General features: G+C 41.3%; 1 protein-coding gene across 4 annotated transcripts in view; it reads left to right on the top strand.

The window, feature by feature from the left end:
- Positions 1 to 26,388, top strand: part of adcy6b (adenylate cyclase 6b) — a 38,873-nt gene extending 12,485 nt beyond the window's left edge. For 3 of the 4 annotated variants that reach the window (XM_080899280.1, XM_080899283.1, XM_080899281.1), the window contains 19 exons: positions 12,594 to 12,743; positions 13,126 to 13,247; positions 15,156 to 15,267; positions 15,539 to 15,666; positions 16,206 to 16,364; positions 16,465 to 16,606; positions 16,822 to 16,950; positions 18,113 to 18,141; positions 18,638 to 18,785; positions 18,893 to 18,990; positions 19,125 to 19,212; positions 19,343 to 19,459; positions 20,551 to 20,691; positions 21,478 to 21,653; positions 22,052 to 22,184; positions 22,540 to 22,803; positions 22,961 to 23,165; positions 23,341 to 23,465; positions 24,434 to 26,388. In XM_080899280.1, the coding sequence (XP_080755406.1) occupies positions 12,594 to 12,743; positions 13,126 to 13,247; positions 15,156 to 15,267; positions 15,539 to 15,666; positions 16,206 to 16,364; positions 16,465 to 16,606; positions 16,822 to 16,950; positions 18,113 to 18,141; positions 18,638 to 18,785; positions 18,893 to 18,990; positions 19,125 to 19,212; positions 19,343 to 19,459; positions 20,551 to 20,691; positions 21,478 to 21,653; positions 22,052 to 22,184; positions 22,540 to 22,803; positions 22,961 to 23,165; positions 23,341 to 23,465; positions 24,434 to 24,562 (2,595 nt within the window). In that variant the 3' untranslated portion in view covers positions 24,563 to 26,388. Of the gene's footprint in view, positions 1 to 8,144; positions 8,332 to 12,593; positions 12,744 to 13,125; positions 13,248 to 15,155; positions 15,268 to 15,538; positions 15,667 to 16,205; positions 16,365 to 16,464; positions 16,607 to 16,821; positions 16,951 to 18,112; positions 18,142 to 18,637; positions 18,786 to 18,892; positions 18,991 to 19,124; positions 19,213 to 19,342; positions 19,460 to 20,550; positions 20,692 to 21,477; positions 21,654 to 22,051; positions 22,185 to 22,539; positions 22,804 to 22,960; positions 23,166 to 23,340; positions 23,466 to 24,433 lie in introns of those variants that run through there. The other variant, XM_080899282.1, reaches the window with a different exon arrangement.
- Positions 26,389 to 26,904: the final 516 nt, after the last annotated feature.

Genomic DNA, 26,904 nt, shown 5'->3' with positions numbered 1-26,904 from the left:
AATATAGGACAAAACATTTTAAAGGCTCTTAACCACTTTTCCATGTCAAAGGTGATGTACTAAAAGTAGATGCTACTGTAGATCTCAGCAGTTTTCAAATGAGATTTTTAATGAGCTTACATTATGTGCTGTAGGGCAGCTACCAGCAGCTCTTTTGGGGTTTGTAGAAGGTCATCTGGGTTGAATGAGCCCATTTAGCTACACTGTGGAGGAATATCATGATAATGTAGCATGGTGCCATCCAGGCCGCCAGTCCCTAAAACAAGGAGGCTATTGTACTGTAGTAAAATGAAATGGGGTGGGGTGGGATGCTCAGATTGTGCAATGAATTTTATGGAAAACAGAATGATTACTTCTTCATACTGGAAGCTGTGGGGAAAAACAAAACAGGATTAGGCACTTACAATGACTTCAGCTCCCAGCACACTGGAAATATTTCTTCATCACTTTTGTATGTTGGTTCCTTCTGTATGTGCTGTCAGTTACTCATTGATTTTATCACAATTTACACTGTGTTTGCATTAAGTGGATGTGCACCGACTGCACTATTAAACTGTACGTAGTGTTTTGTAAACAAAGTAGACCTCCAGTACAGAAATAGTGGATGTCCTTCAGACCTGCAGCAAACCATTTTTTTTTATCAGCTATTAATCCGAACAACCTTCGTTTCATTAAATTCATGTTATACGCTGATAGATGTCAAAGTCACAGCCAACTTTCCACAACGCCAGTGTGTTTAGTTGTTTTTTATATACACGGAAAATGGACTGGTTCTTATATAGTGCTTGTCTACTCTATGTGAGCACTCACTTTTTTACTACAAGCCTCATTCACACAACTGCTTATTCTATGTCTAAGCTTATTTAATCTCACATTCACACACTTTCTCTTAGGGGTTCGGCGGGTCGGTGGCGTTTAGTGGGTTTGGTGGGATTTGGTGGGGTTCGGTATCCTGCCCAAGGAGACTTTGACATGCAGTCTAGAGTCTAGATTATATCTGCCAAACAGAAGCAAGCTGTTTGAAATTCTTTTGATTTGTAGTGAATCAATCTCACCAACATGTCTTTAATTTGTATTTTTATATTATTGGACTCTACTGGAATAGGTCTGCATAATTAGAGGTCAAAAGACTTCTTTATCCTATATCTTTATTCGCTGATATCCTAGACAGCCAAGAGTCGAGTAGAGAAAATGGTTGAAAACTGTATTTAGAGAACTTTAGGTTCACCTGTTCGCCTCCTTATTTACCGCAAACATCTATCATCAGCCAATCACATGGAAGCAGCTCAATGCTTTTAGGCATGTAGACATGGTAAAGGTGACCCACTGATGTGAAAACTAAGCATCAGAAAGGAAGAAAGGTCATTTCAGTGACTTTGAATGTGGCATGGTTGATGGTGCCACGTGGGCTGAATATTTCAAACCACTGACCTACTGGGATTTTTCATGCATAGCCATCTCTAAAGTTTGAACAACAGATTACTTTAAAAATTGTTGCCTGGTCTGATGAATCTGAGTTTCTGCTGCATGATTTGCTAGGCCCAGAATTTGTCATGAAAATAGTGAGCCATTCTTTATTGTATCAAGTGTTTAGGCAGCTGGGAGGGACAGTTTCAGGAGATTTCAGTTGAGAAATTGTTTTCGGCAATTGTTCTTTGGACTTTTGGAAGGTCTTCCAAAAAAAAAAAAAAAAAAAAAAAAAAAAAAGCTAAGGTCCCCTTCAGATCTCAACTGCTCTCACAGTTCTCAGAGTTGTCTTTTCCATTGGTGGCTCTATAGGGGGCATCTGGAATTGAACCAGAGACCACTTGATCTGCAGTCAAATGCTCTACCACTGAGCTACACCCCCTATGCAAGAGTTGCACCTGGCCCTTCAGATGATCTGTAAACTGTTCACCAATGCCCCACCACAAATGGTTTCTTCTTGACATCCACCCTGGTGGTGTAATGATGTGATTAACATTTTCTTGGCACACTTTGGGCCACCTAGTACCCATTGAGCATCTAACAAACACATAACAAGTTTTTTTGCGTGGGCTGTTGCTGGAAGTCACGGTCCCAGAAACTGCAGGAGGAGTGGAGCAGAACAAAGTCCAAGGTGTTTAAAGTCCAGTATGAAGTTACCACTATCTATGATCTATGATTGCTCTGTGTGTCATGGCATGTGCAGCCACCTACCAGGCCTTTTCAGAGCAGTTTTATGGAGATGCTGGTTTCCTTTTCCAGCAGGACTTGGCAGCTGCCCGCAGTGTCAAAATTACTGCTGGTTTGCTGACCATGTCGTTATTGTACTTAATTGGTAAGCCAACTTGCCTGATATTCCATACGGAATATGGTCAAGAGGAACATTAAAAAGATCCAAACTAGAAATAGAGCTGAGCTCAGCAATCAAAGCAGCATGGGCTTCAGTAACACCTCAGCAGTGCCATGAGCTGATCACCTCCAGATCTGATATGGACTATTTTTTTTTATGTTTTTAATTTCTAAAAATAGCTTTTCCCATATAAATGTATTAAATTTAAATAAAAAAAATAGATAAGTTCAAAAACATGTGCGGTCTGACCCTCTGTTACTGTCTTTCTCCACCAGTCATGACTATTAATCAACCAGATGAATGTGCAGCCATTATGAAGAAGGCAATATTGACATAACTCTACTGGTACATTGAGGTTATGTGTTAAGTGCTCATGTCCCAGAGTGTACAACGTGACTACGGGCCCGTTGGTTTGATGTCCTGTTTAGCTCTGGCCCTGGCTGTTGCATTGGTCTTCTGATGATGTCCTGCTACCTTGCCTGAGGGTCTGGACCCTCAACACAACATGTTCCAGTTTTCTAAACAATCAATGGACATCAGACTGTTCCAATCTCTTTTTGGCTTTACTAAGCATGGAGGAAATCACATTTTTCCTTCAATTCTGTTGTTGTATAACAGTGTAGCACACTCATTTTTTGCATTTATCATCTCAAATTTATATGGATTTCATGACCAAGATTTCTGTTTTTAGCTTTAAAAAATGACATATTCTTTCATTTAATCAGCTCTCGGGTACTTCTCAGTTGTATGAATATTAAGGAATAACGTTCAGTCTGTCACTGTGTCTGTATCACACAACTAAGCCCTTACAAACCTCGGTTACTCTGCTTCTGGGACCTTATCGACCTCCACCCCATTGTGTGCCTGAGCCGTTTGTATTTTTCCTGCAGAGATATTCATGCAGAATTAGAGCTGAGAAGATGTGAAACCGATGATAACGAGGACAAAAGTGGTCTTTGTGAGGGACCTCCACTATGAAGCAGGAGGGGTGAGGGGTGTGCGGAGGTTACGCTGGTGACAAGGGGACAGACACGGATTGAGAGCATGAAATAATACTAGGCTGACTCACCATGCTTTAAATGAGCTGCTATTCTCTTTTTTTCTCTCTCCACTCTTTTTTTTTCTCTGAGTCATAATTCCATTCTTACAAAATCCCTCTCAGATGGAGTGGCCTTTTATTTCATAGCCGACAGAGACTGAGCTCACCCTACTCATGGGGATTGCTTCCATCCATAGATCTCCACATTTCACTGTGCTCTTCTGCTCTGAAGAGCCTCCTGAGACAACTACAAAGAGACAAAGGTGAGACTGTTTCAGGAAGAAGCAAGTTGTGCCGTTGCCCTGCAGATTCAGGGTTCAGGTGAACTTCTGTCAGTCTTACAGGTAGTGCTGCCTGTTAAGATTTAAAAAGACTGTCTGCACAACATTTGTGCAACATTCTCTCAGGAATGTGTTGCATAATTTTTAGGCTTTGTTCATTGTGTTTTGTTGTGGCTCAAAAGGCACTTTGGACATCATTGGTTTCCTTTTTCTCACAAATCACTAACATTTCATTGCTTTGTCCTTTTTAATTAGTTTTCGAACGAGGAAGAAGCATAGCATCTCAGAACATCAGATTTATTATCCAACTGACGATTTCCAAATTAAACCAGTGCCTGTGAGAGATTAACAAGCTGTATCCCTTAAACTCTAAAGCTTCTCTGTCAGTTAACAAATAAGTTATATATGTTAGTCCTCAGTGATTAAGCTGTTCTCATAATAACACGTTGTATCGCATCCATACATTTTACTTCAGAACAGTTCAGATGGCTTAATTTGTCTTCACTTTTATTGCTCACAGTTACTTTTTTCTTTAAAAGGCTTTGATGTGGATGACATGCTGTCTGAGTTCGGCTCAAGTTGTTGGAAACTCTTCTTTGATATTTGATGGGTTGAAATCCCTTCCGTGTATTAACTTGGCAACTGAAGAGTAAATGTATTATTTCCTCATCTTCTGCTTACTGGGTTTTTCCACGCTTCATCCCTTTAACTAGGTTTGGTGTGAAGTCTGTTATGAGAACTTATGTGTTGTGCAAGCTGTTTCATTCCCAGGTCTTCACATCTGCTGGCGCCAAATATAAATGATCATTTCCTGTCAGTATTAGTTGTTGTGATTGGCCTTTCTGACATTTCTGTTCGGCTACTGGATACTTAACATTATAATCTCAGATCCCTGCTCTAGCGTGTGGACATGAAAAAGAGAGAAACACAACTGTAGTTTTCAATAAAATTGTGCAATAATCAAATAAGTTTGGGGGTTTAATTCAATTCAGCTTTATTTATATAACCACAACAATAGCCGCCTCAAGGTGCTTTATGTTGTAAAGTAAAGATAATAATACAAAGAAAACCCCAACAATCAAGCGACCCCCTATGAGCAAGCACTTGGCAACAGAGGAAAGGAAAAACTCCCTTTTAACAGGAACAAACCTCTGATTGATCGGACGGGGCAGCTATCTGCCGTGAGACAGGACAAAAAGACATACTGTCGAAGAGAGACGGAGATTAATAATAACTAATGATCAGTTGCAGATTGGTGTAGAAAAACAGAGAGTGAAAAGAGTCAAGTTAAGATTATAATTTTAGCTCATAGTGCTGAGCACTTGCTTGGTGGTTGAAAGTAAGTAACAGCTGGCATTATTATAGCCATACTCCGTATGGGAGGTCATGTTCCTTATTCTACCATTGTTTCATTGGATCAGTGTTTCCAAGATCTATGATTGTATTGTATTATATGTGGGTCGAGGCTACACATTTTCATTTGTTTGCAGAAACAAACAAATATTTCCATAGACAAATACCAACTCTTTCACAGAGCAGTGGAAGCTGTGAAAAACACTACCCCTTGACACATCAGCACAACCAGTCTGCACTCTGCTGATTGTGTGGTGATCCGACACCTGAGGAAGAACCTGTTTCTTTTGCCAAATTGCTTTGGGGTCGGCGAATGTGGGAGTGGTGGAAACACACTGATCCTTCAGCTTAACACTGGTGAAATTTGTCAATGAAATGTTGCAAGCATGACCGAGGCATGCATAATGCATTTATGCCAGAACATTTGTGTTGCATAAGAAAATCCAAAAGCAGCTACAACTTCAGCTACTTTAACCCTTTGAATTATGACGGGCGCTATGTCTGATATTCACGTGTAGGGAACAGCCTCTGCTCTCTGCTGCTAAATGAAAATTATAGAGATCGTCTTGAATTTAGATGGTACCAGCTGTGATGCTCGGATGTTCTTGAGTCATCGGTTCAAAAATATTACACATTACACATTTGCACTTAAAAATACAATACAAGTTAAGTACAGAAAAACAAAACAAACAAAGAAAACCCCAAAACAAAGTTAGACATGGATGTAAAGTCAGTCAGTGTCCCCATAGCTCTGCCACTTTATTCAGTCAGTCAGACTGCATTTTTATTCACGCATGATCATGAGACAAATAGAGATGTGTATTGTTGCCAAAGTCATTAAAACATTAAACATGTCAGCAGTATGACCCTGTGTAAATAACTATGAGATTACATCATTTGAAAATGATCAGACATGGTGAAAGATTTCATTAAAGACATAGTGAGCATGACTTCAGTATGTGTTCATGCATAGGATACCAACACTTTTTACACCACTCTACTATTTGCTGCTGTTCATATACTTAAATGAGCAGCCAGAAAGACTTAAGCCTTCATTTTCAGCCTGAGCTGTTTGGAGCCAATCGCATGTCCAGTATTACATACGTGTTTTACAGTCATAGTATTGCACTTACTGCATTGGCCACAGTAAGTGCAATACACGATCTGTCTATCAGCTTCACTTGCAGGCCTCGGAGCGCCTCCCTCCCTTTGCTGCTGTCAGATGGTGAGAACTCATCGTCAGGTACTTCACCTCCCAAACAATTCAGTAGCTGAAATAAAAGACCCCACCCGCCCACCCCTCACCCCCTTTACTCCCGACGCCACCCTATCAGAGAGTGAGGAAGTTGTGACTCATCCAGTTATTGTATTACAGCCAAAGGCAACAATGCGAACCCGGATAATTTTTATCACCATGGGTGGGAGAAATTAGGATTGACAATAAGTGAAACATTACTGTTAAAATACAGAGAGTGATAAGGGAAATAATAGCCAGGCTAATAATAGCTGTGTGAGTCAGGCAGGAGGAAGTGCAGGCTTCTAATAACAGTTCATGGTTTACTAACAACTTGGCTCCCTGCAAAAGTAAATACAGGGATTTGAAGCTGAACTGCCATGGCTGACAGCCAAGAGATATATATTAGGAATCCATTAGTGGTGTTAAATGTGCATCTGTGCGGCATGTATGCCCCTAAGCTTTTAAAGGCGGTTTTACTCTGGATATTGTTGAGTGCAGTACCGATCCCAGTGTTCGTGACAGGAAGGTGAATGGGTCTCTGTCAAAGGTCACAGTTACACTAGCCAACTGTCCTGTTATCCTGGCTAACTTGGTTACAGTTACAAAACTGTAACAGAGGCGACATATGTCAGGCTGGAGTGAGGAGGTACTGATAGGGTGAAGCTGTAATAACATGTTTGCTATCAGTGTACAAATAGGCAACACCTTCTTTCTAATAAAATAGGAAGAACACATGTCGAATGTAATAGACTACATAGATCCTCATTTATGCGCTGTGCTGTGCAATACTGTGTTCCAGCTGACCAGAGCAGATCTTTTAGCTCATGTCATCCAGTGTGTATAGATTTTTTTTAGGTTTAAATGACTGGGCCTCTGACTATGCTTTTTTTCACATTTTAAGTGAATGTCATCAGATATAATAACAATACCCCAGGCCCATGATTATAATTCACATCATCAGATTTAATCCAAATCAAGGTGAGCTCTGTCTTGTGTTCGTGCAAAAAGCTCAGAAAATATATGTTTTATGCTACGTTTCTAGTTTAATTATTATATAACTTCTGTGAATATGGAAGATAAAATAAACAGTCGCTTCCTGTTGAAATGGACAGAGGTGACCAGGACATTTCTTGTTGTACATTTCTTTGCGTTTCTCTAAAATTGTATTTACTTATACATCTATTCTCAAATTCTGAAACGATGCTCATGTTTTAGGCTTCATAAACGTGCCACATGGCATTTCCAGAAATCAGCCCAGGAGGCAAATGTCTTACATGCATGCATGAGTTCAGTATCAGCTCATCCTTGACCGAGCAAGTGGTGAAAGACAAGTCTTCACTGTTTAAACTATAACCTGTTCTTGTCCCAGTATTGATCTGCATACTTAGTAAAAGCCAGCGGTGTGTGATGTTGTTGAGCGAGAGCAGGGCGGGACAGTGGGCGAGCACATGCTTATATAACTGAACAGTTAAACTGAACTCATGCGTGTTTAGTTTGACCTTTGTGCACATTTATTTTAAAGTTGTTTAATGTTTCCCCCTTTTAATTCTCTCACTCCAGCCTAAAGACAGTCTTACCCAAAAAATAACAAACTTACCATGTATTACACAAACACGGTGCTCTGGATTTGCACTACAGAGCCATTTTCCTTCTTTTGAGCAATGCCTCGATATTAATGTTACATTGGTCTCTCTAGAGATGCAATGGCCTTTATGTTTTACATTATGTGCAAACAGAGATGAAATAGAAGCTCGAGCGGGAATTCCTGGATGTTCAGCTCATACTCACACACTTCAAGGTCTGACCTCTGTCACACAGCTCAGTCTTTGGGAGGAGGAAAGTGAACTGCCGGTTGGTTGGTTGGATAGTCTAATTGTCAGATTCTGTGTTCCTTCAGCTGCCGTGTTTTAATTGCAGCTGTGCCTGTGAGGGTCTGAGCAGGCAGGAAGTGGAGGGTTAGCAAGGACACAGCTGGAAAGCTGGAGAGGGTTGAGTCTAGTTCTACACACTGACCCCAGACCTCTGAGCAACGGAGACACACAGCAGCTTGTGTGATTTGAACCACAACTTGGAGCTAAAATTCTTTTACGTAATGAGTGATAATTCAGTAAGTAAATGAGAACAGCAGTTGTTATGGTAATGTTGACAAAATGTTTACAAAAAAGAGGGGGGGGGGGGGCTTTGTGTGATCCTCTGCTGAATTTGTGAGTTTGCTCAATTACCAAGAAATGAACAGTCTCCACTTTTTATGGTTTTTAATTTTTATTAATTTGACTGCATCTTTAAATTGAATATAACTTCCAGCACCGATGAGGCCATTTACTTGCTCGTAACACTTCTGAACTTTTATAGAGACAGAAAATCTTGGGGAAGAGAGGAAATGGGGGGGAAATAAAGGGTCCTGGAGCAAACCCAAACTGGAGATGTTACATGATATAATTTTTTTTAACAAAAAGGAAGTAATTGCTAAAAGTTGTGTGTCTGCTATTCTTTGTTGAGGGAACATCAATGTTCTCATTAACCACTCACTTCTTATTTGTGTCCAACTTTACCAATCCATGTGTCTCTCGTTTACTGTTATTTTTTCTTTAAAATCGTTATGACTTTACTGACTTGATATCACTTGCTGTCTTAGACTTTCTTCATGTCTGTCTTGAGCTTCCATAGATAACATAAAGTGGCAAAAGAAGATTAGTGTAATTACGGCAAGCTACTTGTACTGTATGTTTTACTCAACAAGGAATATTATCTGGTAGTTTGTAGTTCAGCCTGCTAACAGTAAATTGAAAATGAGGGACAAACAAGCTTCACAGTGTTTTGATTTGTGGAAAAACTTGTTGGTATTAAAAGAAGTGAGCGGGTAGTTTAAGCTGGCGGTTAGTTTGTTATAGTAATTCCAGGATAGCTGGGAGATTTTCCACGTGTTTTATTTTCCTCATGTAAGTATTAATTCAGGATCTGTTTATCTGGCAGATGTGCGGCCTGGGTCCAGCTCTATTTAGCTTCGCGGAATTTGCTTCAGCGTTTCACAAAGATTACTCCGTGGCCTCACTGGTCGCCTGAGACCAATTTTGGTTTGGCCGGAGTCATGACAAAAACAAAGCTCAGATTCCAGATGGCAAGAGCCCAAGATGGCAAAGAAGGCACCCCCACCCTTCAGCAACATCTGTCTTTATAAGGAATAGCATCCTTCTTAAATGAGTAATTACACAGTTTAGTGACAGCTGATTAGATCAGGTGTAGGCAAACAAAATGGGACAGTATTGTCTATTTTTTCTACAGTGGTACTACATGTTGTTTTGTGTTTTTGCAGGCTATGATCAGCAGCGTGTGACTGGGCTCTGCCATTTATCTTTGTAAGACATTTTGAAAAGCTCCAGATGCCTATCAGAGGTCATGTGCTGGAGTTTAGTCCCCATGTCAACTGCAGTCAGTGTCCCAAGTGTTGACTTATGGGATGTAGCACTTTGGCCTTTTAAAGTTTAAGCTTTTTTGCTCAGGGTTAGTGAAATATCTGAACTTTTCTTTCAGGCTTTTTAGATACAACTGCATGAATCCAAGCACCGACCAAAAGAAAAGCGCCTTTAACCAGCTGGCTTATTTTAGTATCTGTGATTGACAGGTCCTAGTTTTTAGCTACCCTCGGTGTATTGTCCATGATTATAGTTACAATTTAATATGACCACTCTGTGGTTTACTGTTGCCTTCACTTAGCTAAAAGAGCAAAAGTAATGCCTGTACAGTGTAGATGTGCTGTCAAATGCCACAAAACTTTATTTTATTGATCAGAAGAACTTTTATCTCACTTTTATCTCTTTTTGTTACTTTTTATCTCTTAAAAAATGGATAAGGATGTTGTTGTCATAACTCGATCTGGGCACATGTGTGTTCCAGCATGCTTGAGCATGAGGGAATTGTCCAGTGGGATATTATTAAAGATAGAATGGATTTAGTGTGTGTTTGCCAAGCAGAGATCTTTTCCATCCCCATTCCCTCATTTGATTATTAGCATGCTATCCTTTTTTCTTTTTTTAACTTTATAAAGCACCTTGCTGTGAACCGCACCTTATAAGCCAATGTTTGGTCTCCTTTTAACTTCACCGCCAAAAGTGCCTGCCTAAGTAGATGTGTAGGCAGGCTCATCTTTAACAGCCAAAAGTCTGCAGGAAAAATGGTCAGGAGGCATCAGTGGAATATACTCTAAATCCAGATTAGTCGTTATAAAGAGACTGGCTCAGTGTTAATGGAGAGAAGCTGCTTTTCTGTCTTCACTGTTTAGGCAGGGTAGTGTCAGCCTGGGGTCTGTGCTAGATTTGGAGTTCTGGGTGATATGAGTGCAGCAGCAGACACAACAAGCTTCAGGATCAAAGAGCTGCCAGTCCAAAAGGACTCACACACACACACACACGCTCACGCACAAGATTTATTCAAAAGTCTCTGTGAATGTGTCTGCCTCTAATCTCTAAGCATATAAATTGGCATTAATACAAGCTTTGTTCATCATGTTTCTTCACACTTCACTTTCACTCATTTATAGCTATCCGGCTGTTATATTGCACTACCCTTCTACATGCAGTCAGTAGGTTTTAATAGTCCTGAATGCCTCGTCCCCTCTTGCATTTTAAGGCTTTCGCAAGCTTCAATAAATGCTGCACATACATTTGCACCCTATTTGCAAATAAATGCCTATCCTCGCTATCCCAGCACATCATTGCACTGAGAGTCTTTATGCGTGCATAGCCAGACTATCAGTTAATTTCTTTTCTAGGAATAATATATGGATTAAAATTGCTCACATGGAAAGCTCGAATCTCTGAAACATGTGCATTGTTGAGAAGTATGGTCAGTTAGTTGCAGAAGGTCCTGTATCTTAGAAGGGCCACTTAACAAAATGAACCAAATTTGCCTGCCACTGTCCTTTGGTAATGGTGTTATGTTTCATTTCAAGCACAGGCTGTTAGATTATCTCTGCCTTGTCGTGACAACAAATAGTAAGCTCTTGTGTATACACTGTAAACCTTTATGTGGGGACAGTGGCAGAGGATCTGCCATCACTCTGCAAGCGTGAGGGTTGAAGTGTGGATGCTAGCGCAGTGATGCTTTTTGAAAAGGCGGAGACACATCTTTAAAAAATGCAGTGAATGTACATATACAGATAATCAGCCCCTATCTCCAGTTCAGCGGCTCTGTTCCTCCAACTGTCTGATAAAGACACATTACAAGCATGCACAGAGAAACACACTGGTCTGGCGACATACCAGCCATGGCACAAAGTTTTCAAATCTTCAAGTTCACTGAGAGTGTTGTCTTTAAGACAGATTTAACATTCAGGCTTTAGTGTGTCCAGTGCGTGCATGTCCTGTTCTCATTATTGATGATATCATCTTCAGAGGAAGCACCCTGGGCTGTGGTCAGAGGTCAAGTGACTTTCCCAGGCTGGAGTGTGTTTCTGAACATGGAGGGGACGTGTGTTTGTGTGTGAACGTGCATGCCCACGTGTTTCTAAGCTGAGGGGAAGTCCAGAGCTCAAGGCATCCATTTCTGATCTTCAGTCTTGGCTGTGGACTAGTGAGAAAAGAAATCACTAACAGACTCAAACGCTGGCTTACGGCACGCATCCGAAAACACAAAAAGTGAGTGGAGTAGCACAGAGGAATGCCTTTAAGGTCAATGACCCCACAAAGTTAACTGCACACGATAAACTTAATTTACTCAAGCCACAGATAATGTTATACAGACTGTGCAGAGCATTCTCAGAGCCTCATTGTTAAACTTAGTGGGTACACACAAGGAAGTTACAGTAATGGATCTGTCTGCTTCTATCTGAAGTTGCGCATTGAGATAGACTACCGCTTGCATAAAAGATGTTCTGTCTCTCTGCTTTGTACTATTTGCCAGGAGATTTTAGATTTTAACAAAAGTCATCTTTTGAAATGCTGGAATAATCTCCCTGTTTTTGCCTTTTAATTGGATTCAGCGCAATAAATACAATATTGTTGTTAGCTCTTAAGAAAAAAAAGCTGGAATGACACAATCCTCCCCCGTCTCCACTGATTCATAGCATTAAAAAGTCTGGGCTTCCTCTCTGCCATTAAGAACAAGTGTAAAAAAAATCCTTTGCAAAGCAAACACAAGGCCATGCTCATCGTCTCTAACCAGATCATATCTAATGGCCCCTCAGACATTTGAGGAATCTTTCGCCTTGCAGTAATTCCTATGACATAGCATGTTATCATTTTCTCTCAATGACCTCACCCAGGTCAGTCAGAGTTTATTGAATTATTATGACAAGATCTGCACATGTTTGATGCTCTTTTGTTTTCTTTTCAGCTTCGACCTCACGCTTTGTGTCTGTCTGTGTGTTTTCAGATCAGTGCCAATATGCTGATCTTCCTGTGCACTAACATGATCGGGATCTGTACTCACTACCCCGCTGAAGTCTCCCAAAGACAGGCCTTCCAGGAGACTAGAGGATACATTCAGGCCAGACTGCACCTGCAGAGGGAAAACCAGCAACAGGTACACTTATGTGCACACGGTATGCACAGGCACACACATAGAGACACCTGCTGAGACCAAGTCCTGTAGAAAGACATATACACAAATGCAGAAGAGCAACAAATGAGTGTCTCAGTTTTCTAGTCTAACTTGTTTGTCTCCCTTTTTGAGGTCAACAATATGTTCTGGAGTATAACGTGTATCTCCGCTCCACTCTAATTTACTAACACCTTCCCACGCAGATCCCAGCGAGCCAGGGTGACTCAGTAAACACTCCAACAGTGGAAAACGCTGAAAATGAATGAACTCTCTTTATCGTGCACTGTCATATCTTCCTTTCTGTTTTAATTCATCTCTCTGTCTGTTCTCTCATTCTCTTGTGTCATCTCTACCTCTCTCTCAGGAGCGCTTACTGCTGTCGGTGCTGCCACATCACGTTGCCATGGAGATGCAGGCTGATATCAGTGCCAAGAAGGAAGATATGATGTTCCACAAGATCTACATTCAAAAACACGACAATGTTAGGTAAACACAGACAGATGAATGCACGCACATGCTTCTGCACGAACATACTATAAGGCTCAAAAAATGTGGGAGTGCTCAGCTAGCTTCGACCTCAGAGTCCCTCCAACCGCTATTTCCTTTAGAGCATGTATTATGCATGTTGCTGGTTATTGACACTGACAGCACCGGCATAAGCAACAATATTGGCTTCAGGACGCTGATGTGCTTTCTGTAGCAAATAATTTCCGACAGATCTCAGAGTTTGCTGCCTCCTACTCTCATCCATCACTGATGACTGACTACTAACAGGTGATTGAATCTTTCTATTGGCTGTACTGCAGCAGAGTTTAGCCAGCACTGTCCATGTTGTGGTGGCGTGGAGATTGTAATGAGGTTAAAGCAAAGATCTCCTGTCATAGGTGACCCAGCTGCAGCACCACTGACCTACCAAGGTATAAACTTACACAAGCAATCCATTATCCAAATTCAACACAAGACTAGAAAATAAAAAATACTTGGGTTGCTTTGAAAAGGCAATAACACTTAGAAAACAACTAAACTCAAGATATTCAGAGTGTTTTGATTAGCTTAACCCTAACAGGTCTGTAATTTTAAACTATATTTAGTCAAGCATTGTACGAAGTTACTTAGAAAGACAAATCAAATTTAGCATTAAGCAAAGCATTAAGTAAAGCAGTAATTAAAGCAGCTCATCCCTTCCCATTGCTCGCCCACATGAGATCGTTCACTTGAGAGCTGTGCAATCACAAATGTTATTAAGGTGTCCTTTTAAGCTACGTTAGCATGCTCACAGTCGCAGTGCATCTCCAGGCCACTTTACAGCCCATGTCCATCTGAGCGACTCCCTTTTATGCTGTTTCTGAGCTTATCCGTATCATATCTATTGTTGTTGATGCCGCTCCATTCTTGCATCTCTCGCAGCCTCTGTCTTTTCATGTAGCCACATGTCTCCCAGTGCTTCTCCTTGCTCTCTGTGTGTGAAGGACTGGGAAGTCCTAAAACAGAACACTCCTGCCAAGTATAAGTAACTGCAGGAGTGAATAATAATAGAGTTTTACTGGCAAACCAGTAAAACTAAGGTATATGAAGTTTCAGTACCTTAGTTTTACTGGGTTGCCAGTAAAACTACAGTATATGGCATACTCAGTACTCAGTTCTGAGCCCTGAGCTTTTTCTTCCAAAAACTGCACTGGTTACTCCTGATGTGTTTTTCATGATGCTGCTGTTTAGAATAGGAAGCTGGTTCACTAAAAGTGGTGTTAGCAAAAACGCATATCTCAAAATATGGGTAAAAAAAATGTCCATCCGGCATCAACTTTAGGCTCTGCTCCCACCAGTGAGAAAATACTATAGGTTTGTTTATTTGTTTATTTGTTAATTCTGTCCCTTACAGATGAAGTGGTGCATCATGGCATCGCCTCATCTTGCCCACAGTGGTAGACGCAGACAAGACTTTGACCGCTGTAATTAAGTGCGAGTTTGTCCCTGTTGGATGACCTCGCAGTGGTCACAGCGCCATCTGTTGCCTTCATGTCTAACTTTCGTCTGGGGTGTTGTTTATCCTCGCCTTTCATTACTATCAAAAGTTTGCAATGAAAGGCATGCAGACAGAGGGATCAAGGGGTAGAGAGGAGGGGAGGGGGGCGTTCTCAGAGGGAAGGGCTGGAGGAGGTGACCTACATTGGCCTGAATGATGCGAGCCAGAGCCGAACAAATGTCTGCCTCTCTTTCCCTTGCTCACATGATAGTTGAACAGGAGGAGGGAGCCGCTAGACCATGCTGTCTCTTTCTACACCATGTTGATTGATTGCATTCTGTGTCTCCTTTTTCTCCCCTTTCTTTCCCTCTGTCTGTTCTGCTTCCCCTCTCTCTGTTTCCCTCCCCACATACCCATCATCTCTCCTGCAGCATACTGTTTGCAGACATTGAGGGCTTCACCAGCCTGGCATCTCAGTGCACGGCCCAGGAGCTGGTCATGACGCTGAACGAGCTGTTTGCCCGCTTTGACAAGCTGGCTTCGGTGAGCTTTGCTGTTGGCTGCCACTACTGTCATAGCGAAACTTTGAACCACCGGTTCATACGCATCTTTACAGTCTGTAGTCTCAGTCCTAGTTAGTATGACGAATAGAAAATGATGCATTTACTGATACTTAAGCATTGTGTAACCTGCTAATTGAACTTTGCCGAGGCTTATAAATCATTCACATTATGCGTTTATAATCTATTTGACATGCTGTGAATCAGCTGTAGGTGAAGGTCTAACATTTTATGCGTTGTGTCTTTGTTTACAGGAGAATCACTGTCTGCGTATTAAAATCCTTGGCGACTGTTACTACTGTGTGTCAGGACTGCCTGAGCCCCGTGCTGACCACGCCCACTGCTGTGTAGAGATGGGAGTAGACATGATTGAAGCTATCTCGTGAGTAAAATGCACACTTAAGACAGCCACAGTTATATTTCACTGAAAGTTGAAGACGATTTATTATGCTTGGTTTTCCATTTTTTGTCCTTTTACTCAACTATAGTAATTAGCATGATTCACAATATTCCCTTTTTATCTTATACTGAGGTGCCTAGCCTTAGTGCTTTTGCTCCACTTCCTTTAAGCCACGCTCTCTTAAAGCCAGCTTGTGAGTGATTGGGTTCACCTCCCAAACAGAAGGTTTGAAGAGCAGGTGGATGGCTTCTTTGGTTTGAAGGCAGAGCTTGTATGCTCTCATTGACATTAATATCCACCAAGACTGGAAAAAACTGTCTGGACCAGAGCCTTTAGAACAGTCTCAAACCTTTACTTTTAACTCTGACTAATTATTTGTGTATATGTGGATCTGATGTGAGGCTTTGTTTATTGCATATATTTTATCTGTGGATGGCACACAGGGTTTTGAGGAGACTTTGTGAAGCTGAACGTGATGCTCGCCTTTTGACATCAGTGTTCGTGTGTGTGTTCATCTGCAGGCTGGTGAGAGAGGTTACAGGCGTTAACGTGAACATGCGGGTGGGCATCCACAGCGGGCGCGTTCACTGCGGGGTGCTTGGCTTGCGCAAGTGGCAGTTTGATGTGTGGTCTAACGACGTGACCCTTGCCAACCAAATGGAGGCTGGGGGAAAGGCTGGGTAGGTCCTGCCCAAATTACCTCGTTACCGTGCTGGATTAATCTTCCATAGGATTTATGTTTTAAGACACACTTTATGTTGTGTGTGGGCGTGTGTGTAGTCGTATCCACATCACCAAAGCGACACTGCAGTATCTGAACGGGGACTATGAAGTGGAGCCAGGATTTGGAGGGGAGAGGAATGCTTACCTGAAGGAACACAACATTGAAACCTTCTTGGTGCTGGGCTGCAGCCAGAAAAGGGTTAGTGCATGGTCAAACACACACACACACACACACACACACACACACACACACACACACACACACACACACGCACGCACATGCTTATCTGCTTGACCTCATCTGAATACCACACTAGTGCTATATTTCACACAAATAATATAATGGGTTGTCACCTGGAATAGAAGACGTTATTTTTCAAAGCACTTACCCTGTTGGGGTTTCTTCACTTCCAGAAAGAAGAGAAAGCCATGATAGCTAAAATGCAGCGTACACGTGCAAATTCTGCAGAGGGAGTGATGCCACGTTGGGTGCCTGACAGGTCTTTCAACAGAAACAAGGAGCCTAAAGCCTACCAGAAGATGGTGAGTTACACAGAGGGAACAGTATGCACTTTTCTACAGTACCTCCTCATCCTCTCCATTCTCTCAAGTTAAATTATAAATATACTTTCAATAGGTTGTTTAAAAAAATGTGTGCGTATACTGTTGTGGACATTTCATCTGGATAGAGTTGGTATCACAGACTGTATAAAAGAGATGGACATATCTACTGTGAGGTCACCTGTTCTTCTTTTAAGGCTTAAGAAAATCCAAATAGTTGAAGGAAATGACCCCCGCCTCCCCCACTCCAACTTTAAAATTGTTATGAAGGGAGAACAAAATCATTCTTTATAACGGGTTGCAAACATCTTTATTTAAATTTGTGATGTTGGACATTTTAACATGAAGACGAGATTTGACTCGCTTTTGGAACTGAACTCAAGTGGCGACTGGAAGAACTAAAGTTAGTGACACTTCAGCCGTAGCGTCATCTGTCTGGGTTGTATTTCTACATTTTTATGGTACTGTTTTTACAGATGGCATCTTAGCTTACTGTTACAGAGTATTCTTACCCTTGTCCTGACTTGCATGCTAACATGCGTATTAAGATAAGTATTGGTGACGTGACGTAAGCATGCCTACCTTATGTTGCTGTGTAAAGCCTCACAGAGTTGCTGGCATAGCTGTACACGCTTATTTGTTCCCATCTTACTTTTGGCTTCATATTAGACAGTGTTCTGTGAATAAATAAATACATTTGAGTGGCAAACAGTAACAGAAGACAACGAGGACCTGAGAAGAAGTACTGATCTGTAGGGCTCTCAAGGATTCCTAGTTCACTATTCGAGCTAATATGATGAGTCTGCAGCTGCATATGTTTTCTTTTTCACACACTTTTTCTGACATCCTCTCTCTCTATGTTTGAAGTCTCATTTCCTTTTCTTTCGTACATTCTTTTCCCTCCTCCTCTTTTTTTTTCTCCATCTCAAAGGGTTTCAGCCTTAGGGGCAAAGAGGGTGTAATTTGAAGCCTCCCAGCATTAATTAAAACATCAGTCTGGCTCACAGGGATTAGCTGTGCAGATGTCTGAGTCTGTGTCTATTTTTCAGTCGTACTGTGACCACATGATAATCTCTTTCCCTTTGTTTCTTTTTCTATCCTGTTTTTTCTTTTTGTTTTCACTCTCTCTTTTTGTTTTTCTCAGGGCATCGATGAAGCATCCAGCAAAGAAAAGTGAGTGGGGTTTTTTTGGGTGGGCTCCAGTTTCAAGTGTTTGATTTGTCAGCTGTCACTGTAGCAGTTTAACTTTAGAGTAAACTGTTGGTTTTGCACAGTCAGATCCATCAAACACACTAATGCCATGTTATCTCTGAGTCATCCTCTGTGTCACAGCATAGGGCAACATCCTCATGTACACACACACACACACACTCGTTTCATGTCTTAGTGAGGACATCTAATCGACATAATACTTCCCCTTTGCCTAAACCTAACCATAACCCAATTGTAATTCTGACACTAAAACACATTTTGAGCCTCGACGCCTTCAACCTCGTGGGGACTGGCATTTTGTCCCCATAAGTGGCTATTGCTCCACACTTAGGGTAGTAACGTGCCAATTTTCTGTCCTCACAAAGATGTCTAAACATGTACACGCACACACGCACACTTTCACAGTGAAGCAAACACGCAGCAATGACAGTGACCTATTGTTCCCTGTACTTCACAGTCGCTGTACTCAGGAGGCACTGAACACCGAGGATGAGGTGGATGAGTTTCTCGGACGGGCCATCGATGCGCGCAGCATTGACCAGCTGAGGAAAGATCATGTCAAGAAGTTTCTGCTCACTTTTCAGACTGAAGAACTTGAGAAAAAGGTTGACATTTGACAAAAATTAAATTGAAATTCACCCCAAAACGTCCCTAAAAGAAAAAAATTGTAAATTCATTTCATCTGATTTCTCATTCGTTGTCTTTTCTGTAGTACTCTAAAAAAGTTGACGATCGTTTCGGGGGATATGTGGCCTGCATACTTTTTGTCTTCTGCTGTATCTGCTTCATTCAAGTTATTATTTTCCCAAAGTAAGTAGTTCTCTTTGACAAGTTGCCTTTTCCAGTTATACTGAATTGTGCACAGGAAATGTGCTCTTGATTCGTTTATGAGGAGTTCATTAGAGTTGTACATCTTAATGACTCTGTTTTCATCTATTCCTCAGAACGCCGCTTATGCTCGGTCTTTACATTAGCGTCTTCGTCATCCTCGCCAACATCCTCTTCGTCTGTGCCATCTACTCTTGCATCAAAGTACGAAACAAAGGCCTTCGCCAATCATGTGGTTCCTCTTGTAGATAAGAGACATTATTACATGTTTTCAGCATCGCTAATGGCATTAACTCTCCCTTATCTGATGCTCTCCCTGCTGTCTGTATCAAAGCTTTTTCCAGCTGCCTTGCAGACAGTGACCAAGAAAATAGTCCGATCTCGAGCAAACAGCACACTGGTGGCCGTCTTCACCATCCTCCTCCTCTATATCTCTTCTTTTGCTAACATGGTATGGACTGTCTTAATTTTGATGCTTTTTTGCATCATGAAATACTTATTTCCTGATTATTTTAAATATTATTACACATTACTTTAACATAAAGTAATTAAGCACTATTCTGGCTATATGGATGTTGCTGGATAGAGGCAATTAATCATAATCTATCACTGTGATGGATGAGGTTGTAGAAATCAATATTTTCTTCATGTGATCATTATAAAGATCCATTCAGTTTTATATGTGCTCCATACATGCGTGACTATATGAATACTGAAAACTTCTAGTATATAGGGTATAATCAGATACAGCATTTTGACATAAATACTGCTCAAGGCAAAATCTCTATATAAAAGATGGGCATTGCCCCCCTGACCACACATTTTTAAGCTTGAGTGTTGGTGCCATGTTGGATTTTTGAAGTCCAGAATTAAAACGTATTCGCAGTGCTCGGTGCAGAGTGCTATGTTGTCAGCTAATGCTATCAAGTTTTGGTTAGCAAGCTTTATTTATGAAAGGTAAGGATGCAAAGCACAGACACACATACACGCTGTTAATTTGTTCATAGGTAACAGATGAATTTCACTAAACAAAACTTCTCAGATGGGCTGCAACACATAGAAAGACAGATTTTTTGTGAGATGAGTCCACTAAAAATGGGTTAAGCGACATGGGATACAACTATTGCTACAAAGTGGCTTTAATGGCCAAACCTTTTTTTGTACCAGAATGTAAATACACTGTGAAAAGTGTAGCTGAGCATTTTAACATGAGGATTAACACATTTGGCCAAGAGAGAAGCTTCCTGGCTTATTTTTACAGCCCTTGAGGTTCCCCTTGTTTACTAGGACTTTGTTAATTTACACATGCCTATAGTCATTATTTTTACCTGAGAGGAGCAATGAAAACTAGAAACTATGCAAAAATGTCCTTCGCTGTACATCTCTTGGTCAAAGTTATTTAATAATCAGCAAACATGTTGTACCGCCTCCTAAAACCAGCACCATATGTGCTGCAATATAAGGCATAACATGTGCTTCTCTTCCTCGCTGATTCCAATTATTGACTCTTTAATGACAAACTGTTTCCTTCTCTCTTGCCAGTTTACATGCAGCAGAGAGAACCTGAAGGAGTGTGTGGCCAAGGAGTTGAACACATCAATGACTTCCTGCCTGCTTTATAACCTGACCAGCAACGGTTCGACTCTGTGTTCCAGCCAGACAATGCCCTGCCCTTTTCCAGAGGTCAGCTCCACAGCATTTTTTAAAAAGCCTGTGTGTCTGTAAAGCCACTTTCAGACATTCGTTCCCTTCTGACGGCCTCTGAACGTGTCCCTTTCATGTCTGAATGAGCACCTCCGGTTGCTTTTTCATAAGAGCCAGGAGGCAGATTTTATGAAGCACTCACTAAGAAACAGAATTGTTTGGAGAGTGTCCACAGGAGAAGTCGTGTCTTATCTCACTGAATTTTGTTTGTAATTTGCAGCAAGATTAAAATATTTGTCTGTGACGCATTTTCATTATTCCCAATCCAGAAGAGGGGGTTTTCACAGTTTGAGTGCGAGGCGTGAGAGCAGCTGTAGCACCTCGTTGCTGTTACGGATACCCACATGGAGAATGAGAGAGCCTGCTCTTAGTGACAAAGAGAGAGAGAAGTAAAGGTTCATTACGTGCTTGAACCTCTGTAGCGCTCATACTAAAAATGTCTGTTCTCACACGTGCACACTTGCAGTTGTGGTTAAGATTTCATGAAACCGAGGGGGGGAATGTTAGAAGTTCAAAGTGGCTCTTTGTGTGCGTCACTTTGTATCATCACCTGGGCAGTTTAATGAACACAGCGCTCTTACATAGCCAATATTTGAAAAGGGGTTTTCGTATTTGCTTTTGCACATGCACACTGAATCATAGGTGCGTTCTTCATGTTCATGTTTGTTTTTCCTCATTGGTGAAATCTTGACTTATCACTCTAAACCTAAATCTACTTCTCTTCTTCCTCCTCCTCCTTTTGTCTCTGTTTCCTCTGTGCTGCAGTATTTCAGCTACAGTGTATTGCTGACCCTGCTGGCCTGCTCTGTGTTCCTCCACATCAGCAGCATAGGGAAGCTGGCTCTCATGCTGTTCATCCAGCTCACTTTCCTCCTGCTAGTGGAGTGGCCTCAGGTGGCCCTGTTCGACAACGCAGACATGCTGGTCATTGCCTACAAATTGTGAGTCCCCTACCGGCAATGCTAACACAGTCACTGTTTTCCCAGTTTTCAACCTGAAAAGTCTCTATTGTGTCACAGTACTGTGGATTAGGTTAAAATTAGCCTACTTTTTAAAATAAGATTTATATTCTAATAGACCTACTTTCATGTTTAGTTCTATTTTTTTTAAATATGCTCTTTTTTTTTCCTGAGGCAATTAAAACCTGTTAATGATTCTCTGCAGCAGTATGTTAAGTTGTATATTTGATTATATCTACTTTAAGAGGCCCATATAGTTTGTAGACATGACTCTTTCTTGGCTGTTTTCCAGATTTGGTTCCAATAAAACTGCAGAACAGTGGTATGCATCAGTTTTAATATTGAAGACACTCATTCATTGCTTATCTTTCCCTCCTCAGCTGCGACGATGTGACCAAGGTCTCCCTAAAGGTCATGACTCCTATAATCCTCACAGTTTTTGTTCTGGCTCTCTACTTGCACGGCCAGCAGGTGGAGTCCACCGCTCGTCTGGACTTCCTCTGGAAGCTGCAGGTAGGCTGAACGATTACGTGTGTAGACTATAAACAAAAGGGAAACCAAAAATACTTAAACTCAGCAAAAGACATTTTTCACTGTGGGCAGTTTGACTTGTCATAGCCTGAAAATCATGTTAGTTTAGCTTTAACAGTGGCTCTGTTCTTATTAAGCCATGCCACTGTGCTGCTGAGCCCACATATATGGCAGCAGGACTAAAAGTGAAGGAGCTAAATGTAATGTCAAAATCTTTACTATGAGGTGTCAAATTGTCTTCTGTGAAAAGGCCAATTCTAGCAGCTGTAATAACATCATGAATCCAGTCACCTGACATCGTGACTAAGTAACCGTATCCCTCCCTGTCCCACTTAAGGCTACAGAGGAGAAGGAGGACATGGAGGAGCTGCAGGCGTACAATCGCCGCTTGCTCCATAACATCTTGCCAAAGGATGTAGCTGCTCACTTCCTTGCACGGGAGCGTCGTAATGACGAGTTGTACTATCAGTCATGTGAGTGTGTTGCTGTCATGTTTGCCTCCATAAGCAACTTTTCGGAGTTTTATGTGGAGCTGGAGGCTAACAACGAGGGGGTGGAGTGTCTCAGGCTCCTCAATGAGATCATCGCTGACTTTGATGAGGTGAGCAAAAGGAAATATAAGGAACAATTAATGCACGTTACAATAATTTAGGAAACATTTATTGGACACGGTGTGGTCATTAGATGTAACCATCTGCCAGTGCTGCTGACCTGTTGCTATGCTGCTTTTATTTCTGTCCTTTGCTGTTCTCTCCTAGATTATCAGTGAGGAGAGGTTCCGTCAGCTGGAAAAAATCAAAACCATTGGCTCCACCTACATGGCAGCTTCTGGCCTCAATGACTCCACCTACGATAAAGAGGGCCGTTCACACATCCTGGCGTTGGCTGATTATGCCATGAGGCTTAGAGAGCAGATGAAATACATCAACGAGCACTCCTTTAACAACTTCCAGATGAAGATAGGTAAACACGAAGGAGAGTGAAAATTGCTCTTGAAATCCGATAAGTTTTCTTTGGATGCGCTTTTGTGATGTCAGTCAACGGAGATCAACAATAATGCGTTCAAGCAGACGCTGCATTAATATTTAGTTAAAGTCCTCTATCTGTTATGATGTCTCACAGCCATGTTTTTTCTTAGGGTTGAACATGGGGCCTGTTGTAGCAGGGGTGATAGGAGCCAGGAAACCCCAGTATGACATCTGGGGGAACACGGTCAATGTGGCCAGCAGGATGGACAGCACAGGCGTGCCAGACTACATTCAGGTAACAGTGACTCAGTTACTCCCCAGCAGTTTGCAATTTTATGTTTACAAGAAAACGTTTTGTCCTTTTAGTAATTGTTGGATCAGTCAGCCAACATAGAATACCAATCCAGTTACTCGTTAAATTAGTCATCAAATTGTCGCCAGTGGTTATTCCAACATGAAATGCTTATTTACACCCAAAACAATGGCCGCACATTAGCCATCTTCGCTCTAGCTGAGAAATGCTCTTCGCACACAGTTCAAAGTCTTGTTTACAATATCTAAACCTAGACCTTTGCTCTGTGTGGAAGCATACTACAGATGCTTCCACACATACTACATTCTGCACATTCAATCAGTGCACCGTCCTTCACTTTACTTCACTTTAGGCCCAGACATCTGCCCTCCCGAAGTAAGAGTCCTGTGTTGTTTTCTAGCAGTAATTGTGCTCTAAAGTCCCTCTGGGGGAGGAATAGAGAGCCAAATCTAAATTCCCTGTAGACTTCATGCAGCTATCGCAGTGTTATCTCCTTCAGTGGTGGAAAGCCACAGCAAGTTAGCTTTGGGAAAACAAAAAAATCTTATTTATAGATGCAGAACAGATATTTTGAAATGTGTGAGAAACATCGAAAGCTGTACTGCCAAAAGAGCTCCTTGAAAGATTGAGTCTCATTACAGCAGCGCTGCCATCTGCTGCACACTTTGTGTTACTGCATATCAAAATGCCCTCTCTGCTATGCACTGACGTGAACTGATTGTTTTCATTTCCCAGATAACATTTTGAAGACTTTTTGGTTTAACTTGTATCAATTGAACTACTTTTTTTCAGACACTAATAAGTGCTGAAGATTTTTTTTTTTTTTTTAAATCCTCATATTTAAAAACTTATGCCTCCGTCATCATGCTTTAGGGAGAAGCTAGGACTGACTCTTAGGAAGGGTTGAATATCTAATATCCTGAGTGTCAAATATCCATGTCATCTCTTAGGTGACTACAGACTTGTACCACGTGTTGGCCAACAATGGATACCAGCTGGAATGTCGAGGTGTCGTCAAGGTGAAGGGGAAGGGAGAGATGACCACTTACTTCCTCACCAGTGGCCCCCCAGGTAGTTAACGAGAGACCGTTTGACCGCAGAGTGACTCCCACTCCACTGATACGTCAGAGACTGCAAAGAGAGACAGAGAGTGGTCAGCTCGAAGCGTGGTGCAAGCACTCTGGGGACAGTAGAAGGCCAGCAGAGACGAGACTGTATGTTGCTCAGATGCACAAATGGAGGGTGTTGTTCGTGTTAGGAGGTTGTTGTTTTTTTCTCCCCAAGCTGCCCGAGAGATAATGAAGCCCAGTTGCCTTAGGACGGAAGTGACTATGCTTGTGTTTATGAGCAATAGTACAAGTATTTCATCTGGAGTAATTATTTATTTTTTTGTGGAAAAAACAAAACTGTTTTATAAAAGAATATATGCAAGGACAACACTATGGATGAAAATAACCAAAGAACAAGTGTTTGACATTTGACACACACTAATGAATCTGCTCAAAAAGTACAGTAAACTTAAGTAATTTATTCATCCTTTTGCTAGCAAAGGCCACGGTAATGTCACTGTCATTGACAGGCATGAACCCTTATTTTGTTGTGGACTTTATAATGAAGGAGAACGTGCACGTATGCACATATATGCAGACAACAAACGCAACTACCCTGTCTTGGATTTTTGTGTTTCTTATCAGGGCCTTATTTGTTTCCTCCAGTCTGTAGTTTTTAACGGTCTGGATCTCGGCTGTTTGTGGTTCCCTTAAATCTCTGAGCACTTTGCTCTCCGAATATTTCTTTTTTTCTCTTTTTGGTTCAAGCCAAAAACAAGAAGTACGACATGAAGGAAGCACGATTGCATTACTGTCACGGAAATGAAGAGACATTGTTAAACTGTTATGAAACATTTTATACCAGTGTGTGTGTGTGAGACAATGTGCTGTATGTGTGTGGGTGTGACCACATGTTACTGAATGCTGTTCTTTATCTATAAGTGGGCATACCGTCACTCTTCACTGTGAGGTTTTTAAGATACTGTACGACAATGCTTTCTTGCCAAACTGGTTGCTACGAGGCATGTTTTATATTATTCTTTGGAGTTATGTGTCCATTCCTGATTTGTGTGTGTGTGTGTGTGTGTGTGTGTGTGTGTGTGTGTGTGTGTGTGTGTGTGTGTGTGTGTGTGTGTGTGTGTGTGTGTGTGTGTGTTAAAATGATAGTTTGAAGAGAATTATGTCTTCTACGCCTTTTACTGGACTGTGATTTTGACTGATTTCATTCCAACTGAAAGCCTACATGATGTATGTTTTTGGATTGTGAACCGGTTTCCTGACCACTTCAGGATTAAGTGTATGCAGAAATTTTCTGTCTGCTCTGTATTGCCTTGAGATTATGCAGTTCCAAGGTCCACATTCTTCATGGACTAGTATATACTTTACACAACAGTATTTGACCTGATTTTGTATTTGGCACACATAGGCTTGTAACCCCACCTGCCACCACCACCCCCGAAACGAGTTATATGAATGTATGTATCAATGAATATTTCTGTCTGAAGCTAATGAAGAAAGCTACTCTTTTCCAAGCCTTTGGTACTACAGAAGGAGCTAGATTACTGTACTGGTGGTCAGATTGATTCAACTGCAAGGAGTGTTTTGACATTTTAAGGTTCAAAGTTGATTGATATGCTCACTTTTCTGTCCAGAAATGCGGCCTTCATGGGCTGCAGAAAAGATCCTCACTTTTGCTCGTCCCTCTCTGGCTTCAATATGAAAGGTTAACTAAACAATGTTGCATTTTACTTTTAAAAAAGTGGCAGTCTGAGAGTACTGCATTAGTGCATTTATTGGTCTGATTAAATTCCCCTTGGTTAAGAAGTCAACAAATGTCTGTTTTGGGGTTTTATTATTATTATTTACATTTGTTTATTGTGTTTATTTGGATTGCAGTTTTAATCTATGCTGTTGCACACTTTCCCCACCTTTCACAGTAATAATAATAAAGACTTAATAATTAGGCCTACTTTCACAATCCAGCTTCAGCCCAGACAGTGGTGCTCTGTTTGTTAGCTTTAATTTAGAAATCGTGTCAATCAGCAGACTGCAATCAAGATTTCTCCCTATGACAGTAACCCGAGAGATGCTTCCTTCTCGTTTTCTGAATAAATCAGTCTACGGTTTCAAGAGGGTGATACAGGAGAGAGTATTTAATTGCGTGCACATAAATAATGAATTTCTGTTGAGGTAATAGCGATGCCACTTACAGCACTCTATGCTGAACATTAATTAAGTGACATAAATTCCTCCTAATCCCTGATGAAAAACAGCACGAATGTGTATTCCCTGCGAGTAACAGTGGCCTGTCTCAACTGCTGGCAGCCCAAGTGAGGCTCTTTGTGGGGGGAAAGAAACGCCGCAGCTTTATT

This window comes from Rhamphochromis sp. 'chilingali' (assembly GCF_963969265.1).
Source record: "Rhamphochromis sp. 'chilingali' genome assembly, chromosome: 12".
In the NCBI taxonomy this organism is placed as follows: domain Eukaryota; kingdom Metazoa; phylum Chordata; class Actinopteri; order Cichliformes; family Cichlidae; genus Rhamphochromis; species Rhamphochromis sp. 'chilingali'.
This window is presented reverse-complemented; position numbering and strand designations above follow the sequence as displayed.